Source organism: Echinops telfairi, unplaced genomic scaffold (genome assembly GCF_000313985.2).
Source record: "Echinops telfairi isolate 266 unplaced genomic scaffold, ASM31398v2 ScPeMD7_1;HRSCAF=3_0, whole genome shotgun sequence".
Classification (NCBI taxonomy): Eukaryota; Metazoa; Chordata; class Mammalia; order Afrosoricida; family Tenrecidae; genus Echinops; species Echinops telfairi.
The window spans coordinates 47407325-47418146 of NW_022103896.1; the positions used below are offsets into that span (position 1 = coordinate 47407325).

Sequence of the window (10822 nt, forward strand, 5' to 3'; positions counted from 1 at the left end):
TATCATCACGGGAGATGGTGGCCTGAGATGTCTCTTCTTGTCACGCACTGGTTTGGTTTGAGTTTCAAGGTTACACATGGGTCGTAAGATGAATTATGGAGTATTTCTTCCTTCTCTCTATATTGAGAGTTTAAATGACATAGTATCATTTCCCCCCCTAAATATTGGGTATAATTCTGAGGGAGCCGTGTACTCCAAGACTCTTGGATGTTATGGAGAGGTTTATGATCCCAAATTCACTTTTGGCTCTGTTGAGACTTTCTGTTTCCTCTTGAATCAGTTTGGGTACTTTGTGTGGGTCTAAGAATATATCCAGTTATTTAGTCTACCAGTTTGTTGCCATTTACTTCAGAACACCTTTTTTTTTTTTCAAAACTCAAAGCCTTCACATCGATTCTGACACATAACCTGCATAATTCTCCTTATTTTTATTGGGTCAATTGTAATGTTCCCGCTTTCATTTTTCATTTGGGTTATTTGCATCTTTTCTATTCTTTTGTCTGTGAGTCTAGCTAAAGGTTTGTCAGTTTTATTGGCCTTTTCAAAGAATTAGCTTATAGTTTTATTGATTTCCTTTTTGTAAATTTAAATCTGTACTGATCGTTATTTCCTTTCTTCTGGTTATTTCACTATTAGTTTGTTCTTCTCTATTTCCTGAAGTTGTCAAGTTAGGCTGTTAATTAAGATTCTTCCTCTCTTTGTATGTAGGCATTTATTGCTAGAAGTTTCCTTAAGTACTGTATTTCATAAGTTTTTTTTGTGTGTTCATTTTTATTTGACTCAGAACTTTGTGATTTCTCACCTGATTCTTTTTCTTCAACCTATTGGCAGTTAAATCATGTAATATTTAATTTTAATATTTTGGGGGATTTTTGTTGTTGATACTGATATTTAGCTCCACTCCCTTTTTTTCTAATAGTTTTATTGATAAAGAAATTCACTTGTCATCATTACCATAGTTAAATCACTGTTAAAGAGAGTGGTATCTACCATCACAATCGGTTCTAGGATGTCTTCTCCCTCCTGCATTTTTTATTTCCCCAGTTCCCCTCAATCCCCCCAACAATAAAATACATTTTTAATCATTTTATTAGGGGCTCATACAACTCTTATTCATTGCCCTCATCATCCTCAAAACATCCACTCTGCACAACAATAAAATATTACATCAGTAATATTTGTCTCTATGTATCCAATCCTGTGTTTCGTAAACTGGGAAACATAACAGAATCAATAAAAGCAAAACAGGGAAAAATTAAAAAGAAAGAAAGAAAGAAAAGACCACCAGCAATAATAAAATAAACCAGAAAGAAATTTCCTGCCAAAGAAATATTTAAACCTAGAGCAAATCCAGGACGGATCAGGAAGAGGGAGGTCAGCAGACCAGCTGTCACTATAGCATCATTATAGCATAGTCCCATCCACCACTATCAAGTTTACAACAATCTCTGTGTGATAGGAGAGCCGTGTGTGTCCCTTGTGATCAGAGTCACCCTCATTCTTGAAAAATGATTCCACTGGGAATATTATTCTTGTTCGACAGTTTTGTCGTCGTCATTGTTGGTTTAGTTTCTTTCAGCACTTTCTTCCATTGCTTTCTGGCCTTAAATGTTACAATGAAGAATCAGAATGTAGTCTTACTGGGGATCCCTTGCATATGCCTGGTTGCCTCTCCTTCGTTTATCTCAGAATGCTGTCTTTGTCCTTCGTTTTTAAGATCCGAACTATGAAGTGTTTCACTGCTGCTCACGTTGGCTTTATCCTGTTTACGGTTCTTTGAGCTTTTTCGATTTGTAAATGTATGTTTTTGTGTTAGATTAGGGAAATTGGGGGCATTATTTCTTCAAATACCTTTTCTGTTCCTTTTTCCCATCTCCTCCCGGGGTTCCCTGGATGTGCGGGTTAGGTCTCATGCTATCCCATAATTCCATTAAACTGTGCTCAGCCTTGACTATCATCCTCAATGCTCTCTAGGGTCTATACATTTAACTTGCTTATCTTTCAGTTTTCTGATCCTTCCATATATTTCTTCTAGTGTTGTGTATTTTTCCTTCGTTCTTTTGTTTAATGTTGCATCACAGCCTTCCATCACCCCCACCCCCACCCCCGCCCATGGCTGATCCCTTCATCATGGGGGTTTGCATGAGCCATTGTTTCTCTCTTCTCTGTGTGTAGGAGGGGAGTGGTTTTTGTTGTAGCCTGGGAATTTTTGCTGGTGTTAACTTTCTCACTTCTCCCAGCACTCACCTCCATTACTTTTGGAAGGAAACTCAGGTGGAAGCTCCCTGCTCCTTGCTTGCTATTTCTTCTCCCTCTTTTTGATAGTTTTTCTCCTTATGCGATTTAATTGATATTTGAAAGTTTCAGATCCTGGTTTTCAGTCTTCTGTTTTTCCCAATCACAATTTGTTTGAATACGCTTTGTACAACATGTTCATTAAGTATTACCACCGAGGCGAGATGTTTTGTACTCATCAGTACATCCACTAGGGGGTGCAGTCTCCTCTTTCTGATTGTTGCATCCATCCCTTCTATGTTTCTGCAATTCTGTCTTCAGTCAGTTAACTGACTGAAACCCCCTTTATGGCGGAATGCTGCCCTCTGGTTCCAACCAGGGCTTCCTTCCTGCTTTTTGTGGTCTACTTACACTTGAGCTGGTTTTCAGAAGAAGCACAGGCAGATTGCCCTCTGTATCAGGAAGAGAGGGGCTGGCCCTCCCTAGACTCATCTGTTTTGTTTGCTTCACTGCCCTAATGGCCATGCGGTGTTGGGACAGCCATTTTCTCTTAGGTGAACTACCTCCTGCCTCCACTGGGGGGGAACTTCATTTGGCATTTATGTCAGTTCAGCAGCCAACAGGTAACGGTTGTGGGAGGGGTAGTCATATTCTAAACACACCCCTGTCCCCCCGAGGAGGTCTAATTGGTCACTGTCAGAGCCCTGCCTAGAGGAGGTGGTAGCTCTGGGTGTAGCCTCCACTACAGATGCCTGCTTCTTAGCGCACGGTAGGAGCTTCAGTCAACAATCCTCAACATGGGTCAAAGGGGAGCAGACAGAGCAGAACCAACTCCCCGGAAGGTCTGTGCTCTTGGTTTCCGAGGCAGAGTCTACAGCATGCACCCTCTATACCAATTCCTAGACGGTTTACACTGGGCAGTGTCTGGGTGAGGCACTGCTGGGCACGCTCTAAATGACTTCCCAGGGAAGCTCTAGGATACGGATTTTAGGACAGAGGCCTGAGGTTCCATCTCTGCATAGGCTGTGGTTAAGGAAACAAGCTCTTTTTCTGGACCAGGAACATAGTTCACAGCAGGGAGCAGCCCGTGGAGCTGGGCGGAGGGGTGGGAGTGGGTGAGGAGGTGGGCACAGGAGGCAGGGATGGGGATGGTGGGAAAAACAATTTTCCTGTCATACACGGCCTGTTGCCTTGTTGATTCTGTTTCGTCTACTCCCCGAGTCAGAGCCCCTCAGAGTCAAGTCTGCTCCCTGAGTCAGAGCCCCTCAGAGTCAAGTCTGCTCCCCGAGTCAGAGCCCCTCAGAATTAAGCACCGTTTCTTTGCATTGCTTCTTCTGCAAGGGACTTCAAAATGTTTGTGCAAAAATAGACTTGAAGGATAATAGGATCATGGGATATTTTTTTCATGAATTTTTTAAAGGCCCCTTAAATTGGTCCAACAAGTGTTTTCCCAGAATTTATGTGGCATTTTCACCAGCAAAATTATTACTTGCATTTATAGATGTGCATATCAGTCATGCGTGTCTGTGTAAAAGTAATCCTCTTGCCTGTCTCTCCTGTTTTACCCACGAACTTCCTCGTTACCCTGCACAACATTAGGACGCACTCCTTTCTCTGTGTGTCTCTACTATCAAGCAGGTTTCTTGTGGGGTTTTTTTGTCCTAAACTATTCAGTCTAATCACAGAGCGATTTCTGGATGTGGCGAAATAGTAGGAAATTAATGGACTATTTTAAAATTATTCCAAAAGTAAAGTTTCAAGAGAAAAAAAAACCCTTCATCTTTTGTTTTTACTAATTGAGTTCCAAAATCCGTTAGCTTTTCCATTCCGCAAGCATTGTCAGGTAATTTGCATAGGAGCTGCCTGTGTTTTACAGAGCTCTCTAGAGTATCCGGGATCCTGAGCTAACAGAATGATGTTTTCTCTTCCGATTGGCCTGGCTGGCACACAGAGGAGGCCGTCAACGAGGTGAAGCGCCAGGCGATGACGGAGCTACAGAAGGCCGTGTCCGAGGCAGAGCGGAAAGCCCACGACATGATCACAACCGAGCGAGCCAAGATGGAGCGCACAGTGGCCGAGGCCAAGAGGCAGGCAGCGGAGGACGCACTCGCGGTCATCAACCAGCAGGAGGATTCGAGCGAGGTAAGGAGCCCCCTGGACCATCCGCATTGAAGACGGCGATTTCCACATAGACTCTTTCTGTTCAAGGAGAGGATTCAAGAAAAAAGGGATACGATGCTTATTGTATATGCCCAACAATGCTTAGGGAATATGCTTTAGAATACGTTGGGATTGGCTAAAAGGTGATCAGGTAATGTTTCTTAATGAAGGAAAAGCCATAAAGAAAGAATTGGATTTTACTATGTTTGGTGGGTAATAGGTTACAGTGGAATCCTTAATAGCTTTCCAACAGTACTTAGAGGCTGAAATGAATGTGAGTCTGTGTTTGTGTTCATGCGTGTGTGCTAGCACGTCAGTACTCGCATACAGATATGATTTCCACTTAGTAGAAGGGCTTTCATACAGCTCATGGGTTGGGTGTAAGTTATAACCTCCAAAGACATTTGTATACACAGGGATGGAGACATTTCCTTAGTCTAGTGCTAAAGCAACTTTTGTTTCAATGCAATATTTCCAAGAGATTTTGTATATAAGACTTTTCATGGCCATGGCACAGCTTACCGTTGCTGCCAAGATATTGCTTAGTGTTATTCAAACATGATAAGTGAGACGCCGGTGTGTGCATATTTGCACACGCATGACTTAAAACGGTTCTTTCACAAGGATCTGGGAAGCACCCAAAACACAGTATATAGGAGAATGCATGAAAAAATATAGCTCACAAATTCAAAGCAATATAGTAATGACCCATACTAAGTAAGATGCCGCCAGAATCTCTTACCCCCAGGAGAAAGGGTGCCCAAGAACAAGTCACACCAAGCTGACCTAGCGAAGTGTGGACTGAGGACGGATACATCAATGATGTACCCTAACACATATCTGTAATTTGTGAGAAAGAGTAAGGATTTAATTTGAACCAGGCTTCCTCGCAGATGAAAGACCCTGCGGGAATCGCTAGATGCCCAGAGTTTCTGTTTAATGTGAAGCAGATGAATAACAAGGGGACAAACGGGATTGATTTTCAACATTTGAAAATTTCTAGGAAAACAGGGACAAAGGGAAGTCTATCTACCCTTTAACTGCTGGCTTTTCCATTGTTGAATTAAACTGGACATAAATTCAATTTTATTGGCATCTTGCAGCTCAGCTATTTAAGGAACTTGGGTGTTTTCATGTTTTTTTAATTAAAAAAATATTTTGTTGTGAGCATCTTTGGAAGAGAACTTGCCTGGCTTTGTTTTGAGTTTACTGTGAGGCATGTAGTTGTCACCATTAAAACATTATCACTTTTCACATGAACATTTTAGTAAAAGTATTTTGTAGGTCACTTAATTCCACAGATAAGTATGAAGGAAGCAATTGTGGATGAACTCAGTGTAGCTTGGCTGCTGGCAATCCCATGCTGTCTTCCTATAGGGCCTTTCAGCTTCCATGCCTATACTTCTAGGACCTTTGCAGAAACATATTGTCAGAATATAGTGCATCAAACTGGAGGGACGGTAAGTGGTAGATATAATAAAATCATATAGGAGTAATTGACTATAGTAATTGTTGTTGTTTTTCTTTTTGGCTCCATTGGGGGTTAAATTTTCAATATAGTTGATGTTAATATAGCTCTCCCTAACACTTGTCCAAGAATGCTAAAGCTGACTGTGTTAGATGAAAGTTTTTAGAATTCAGCAGCCAAGTTTAATTCCTGGTCTCATCTCTTCTATATTGGAGCACCTTGAGGGAGCCACTAAGCCCTAAAAGCTTTCATTGGGTCATGAGGAATATTCCAGGTGACCGACAGAGAAGACAATATAGTTGTACTTCTTAGTCTGTATTTTTACAGTCCAGCAGTTTTGTTGAAAAATGCCTGTATTTTTACATTCTAGCAGTTATATCCCCTTTGACAATTAAAACCAGCATACCATTTTGTTTTATGGATTTTATGACTTTTATCTTCATTTCCTTAGGGGAAAAAAAAAAGAGAGAGAGGTTTGCCCATCCTGGTAATAGTTTGAGTGAAAAAAAATCTCCCAAAACCTATATTCTCATTATATGTGAGAGTTTAAAACTATACTCAGATAATAATGGACATTCTAAACCCCATGTGTATGACATGCCCAAGGAAGTTTTATGACATGTGTAACTACACATTACTCATATTATTTCAGCAATCCATTACTGACCCTCTATTCCCTTTTAGGGGTGGTGCCAGAGGGGCCAATGGTAAATGAGGTAGATGTGTTCCCTGCCTTCTTGTTGACTACAATGTCTCAGAGCAATCAAACAACCAAATACATGATAGGCCTCACAATAAAGTTTGGTTTGAAGCCGTCTAGGGAAGGTTTTTGTTTGTTTGTTTTTCCATATATGATACTTAAGGTTAATCACAAATTGGTCAGTGGCTTCCAGAAGTAGCCCCAGGCCTCAGTATGGTCTCCTCTTCCAAGGAGCTGGTCCATACTCTCCAGGGGGTGGGGGTGGGTGGGGATGGGGAGCAGGGTGGTATGTCTGTGGGCAATATCATTCAGAGTGCAATGTGAAGAGAGAGAGATTAGAGGAAGCAAGAAGGAAAGGTCAGTTCATTTCATGGTGGTTGTAGGAAGTAGGGTCACTGAGCACGGAGAACACTGGCTAGCTGGGTGGATGCTTAGGAGATCCAATTGGCAAACTTGGCGACTGACTAGCTGTAAGGAAAGAAAGGCTTTCAGTGCATCTCAGATAACCTTACTTGAGAAAAACCATAATGACTTTGTGGCTTCACTCTGCCCAAGGTTGATGTGGGGGCATGGAAGAGAAGTAACCCTAATTCATTTCTTATGGTATAAACCGTAAGCAATTAAGATATGTAAACGTTCAAGTCGATTACTTAATCCAACTAGACAGATACAGACACAGCTTTTCTGTGGACAGGGAAATAAATGAAGATGCAAAGGCTTAAAAAGATGATTCTGTCTAATGAGAAAACTGGCATAGCACACTGTAGTCTACAGACTTCTAAAGACAGGAGGCAGGTGACCATGAATCCTAGTATGAGGGAGATAGTCTCTAGAGATGCCTTTGGCTCTTATGTAGTTGTGAAGAGTGTCCCCTTTCACTCTCACGTCTTGGTTTGGGTAATAAACTAGAAGGTTATATCACTTAAAGCCATGTTCAATGGTTTAGATGGCTTTCCATTGCTAGGAGAGCTCAGATACAGATAGGTACATGGGAAAAATCCAAGAAGAGGTCTCAGGAGACCTGAATTTGGACCCCAGCTCAATCACCACTCACAGGGGCCCCTGTGCAATTCATTTAAGTCACTTCTCTGCCATTTATTAAAGGGTGGGATGTTATTTGCTAACCTCCCAGGATGTTTTAGAAGATTTCTTTTAAATCACTGTTTTAATATGGAGTGTGTGGGGAGCCATAATGCAACAGATTTTATTATCTGTTTATGTGTCTCACAGTCCTTCATCACAGGCTACCAGATGTGTCGTCTTCTTTTACCTCCATTGGTTTGAAACCACTTCCTATGCTGCACATATAGCTATCCTTTTCCCATGTAAATCATGTGTTTTGCGTAACCTGAATATTTAAAAATATGTAGATAATATAAGTGTACAAATTATTTTTTTAACTCTCCCCTTCATAAAATTTTTAGAAGGAAGCTGGACTTCGTACTTAAGAAGTCTAAATGTGTAGGCTTAGCTGTGCTGTTTATATGCATCTTCTTCTAAGCTCGGTTTGTTTGTTGTTCTTTTTTTTTTTTTTAATCATTTTACCGGGGGCTCATGCAACTCTTATCACAATCCATCCATCCATCCATCCATCCATGGTGTCAAGCACATTTGTACATTTGTTGCCATCATCATTCTTAAAACATTTGCGTTCTACTTGAGCCCTTGATATCAGCTCCTCATTTTCCCCCTCCCTCCCCACTCCCCCCTCTCTCAGGCAACCTTGATAATTTATAAATTATTATTATTTTGTCCTATCTTACACTGTCTGACGTCTCCCTTCACCCACTTTTCTGGTGTCCATCCCCCAGGGAGGAGGTCATATGTAGATCCTTGTAATTGGTTCCCCCTTTCCACCTCACCCTCCCTCCACCCTCCTGGTTTCGCCACTCTCACCACTGGTCCTGAAGGGGTCATCTGTCCTGGATTCCGTGTGTTGCTAGTTCCCATCTGTACCAGTGTCCATCCTCTGGTCCAGCTGGGTTTGTTTGTTGGTTCTTGAGAAATGCAGATGACCCCTCAGTTCTTTTTTTCTACAATTTGGGAACTCAGCTCTCTTCTTTCTCAGTTTTCATGCCTGGAAAATGAAGTTTATATACTTAATTCAACTTGGGGAAAAAAACTAGAGTGATTCTGGAAGGTAGACAGGAAGGATGGAAAAGTTTCAGCAAGAAGAGAGAAGAGTTGGAAACGCCTAGAGAAAACAGAAGGACAAGATTTGGAGGCAGAGCAACACCCTGTGGTTCTCTGGAACTCAGCTGGGTCACTTAGCCTCTACCCCAGGGCACTTGGCAGATTCCAGTGGGATGTTCTCTGCAAGGACAGGCCAGTTGTGTATATCGGGACTCCCCTCAGCACATTGGCATCTCCGGTCAGCATAGTATTGGGGATATCCTGGAGTTCATTTTTCCTGATATAAAGTAAGATGATCTACCATGAATATTTTGCCTGCACCAGGTTCACTATACTTTATTTCATTCCGTACTCGGATCCATTATGACAGGTAGGGTTGTTTTCTTTGCGTCTTGGAGGGGTTTGGTAATTTACTAAAGGGCTTCAGTACTCTAGCCTTCTCCTTTATAACCACAAATGGTAGTGTGTTTGCTTTTCCCCCTGGTTGTGTGTTAGTACAGCCATTTCCTTATTGTACTTCCATTAGATTATATATGCCTAGTTCTCTAATTTTACTTGGATTTAAGGACTCTCAATTGATATCATTAGCAGAAATTATACTGGACATGGGCAGATACCTAAGCAGTATAATACTTTATGTACATTCTCTTCTTATACAATGAAGATCTCTCTTTCACCAAGAGTGTGCTATATCATTCTTGTAAACGAAAAGTAGCCTCCCCCAAATCTCACCATCTCAATCTATTTGAATTGCTTCATGTTCATTTCCAGTTTCTATCTGTATACTTAATGGGGAAAGGAGTCATAAAGTTCAATTAAAAAATGGGATTGAAAGATAATAGAATTTTCCCAAGAACTCTTTGAAGCCTCCACATTTTGTTCATTTACAAATGAATGCTCCCAGATTAGGATCCCTTGAGTTGAATTGTATTATGTAATAGAAGTAAATGATTAAAGATGGGGATAAAAAGCAGAATAATCAATATTGAACTATTTTCATTACTAGTTTTTATTCTTACCCACCAAAATTAGGCCCCCAGTTTAAAATTGCCAAGTCGTCATTACATAGGTGAAGATCTACACCGCTTGCCTAAAATGTGGGCAGTTGTGTGGCCTTGAGCAGCAACATTGGCTGGAATAGTCTTTAAACATTGCAAGGCTTAACTTCGCTGGTCTTCCAACGTTGCCAGCTGTGCTGGCGGCTGCTAGGTTCTGCTCGTTGGGGACAGCCATTCTGAAAGCTTTGTCTTCATTGCCCCTTCTGGAATTAATAGAACCATTGCCAAAAGGTGCAGTGCCACCTCACAGACTCAGTAGAATGTAGTTCCCACATGGTGGCCCCACAAGACAGGTCCTCACAAGTCAGACCATGACAGTTGATTCCAGGAGGAAGTTTGAGCTCGCTAAACAACCCACAAAACTGTATAGCCAGATGTTCCTGGTTCAGTCAGTGGAGTCACCTTGTCGGACTCTGGAGATGGTGGTGGTGGAGTGGAGAGAGATGGGAGCAGGGGGTGATCTTGAGCCCCTCACCTCTGGTAGCTTTGCTTTTCTAACCTGGAAAATGGAGATAATATTTATGTGACCCACTTCGAAAAGTAGTTGAGAGGAGGACAAAAGATAAGTAGAAGACTTTTATTTAAGAATTTTAGATTATAAATGAAAATTTTAATATGTGCATAGCAAAGTAAGAGAAAGGGAGGAAGAGAAGCACCCTCCTTTATAAAGCTCTTCAGGCAGGAAGGGCACTAATGGAATCTCAGTGGTATTTCTGAGATTGGCAAGAAGAGAGACTGGGGAGGGCACTTCTGTGGGCTCTGGGGTAGTACGGGGGGACCCAAGGGTAGAGGCCTTCCAAAAAACTTGGGCCCGAGTGTTGCCAAGGTTTGGCATATATCCCACCAGAGGGCAAGTATAGGGGTATTGAGTTAGTTAACTCAGCTACCAGTTGAAAATAAGAACCTATAATCCAAGAAGGGACTGAGGGCCAGTGATTCAGGTTCCAGTTATTTTCTAACAAGGAATGCTTTTGAAACTATGAAATCTGTTAAGAGAGGATCAGAGCAAAAGTTGTTTGTTTTTTTCGTTTGGTTGGTTTTTCGGGTGGTTTTGTGTGTGTGTGTGTG

At 41.6% G+C, this 10822-nt stretch overlaps 1 protein-coding gene across 4 annotated transcripts in view; it reads left to right on the forward strand.

The window, feature by feature from the left end:
* The window catches only part of RUNX1T1 (RUNX1 partner transcriptional co-repressor 1), a 181555-nt gene that overhangs the window by 160321 nt on the left and 10412 nt on the right, over nt 1–10822 (forward strand). For all 4 annotated transcript variants that reach the window (XM_045286061.1, XM_045286069.1, XM_045286064.1 and 1 more), the window contains one exon: nt 4187–4377. In XM_045286061.1, coding sequence (XP_045141996.1) covers nt 4187–4377 — 191 coding nt within the window. The remainder of the gene's footprint in view (nt 1–4186; nt 4378–10822) is intronic.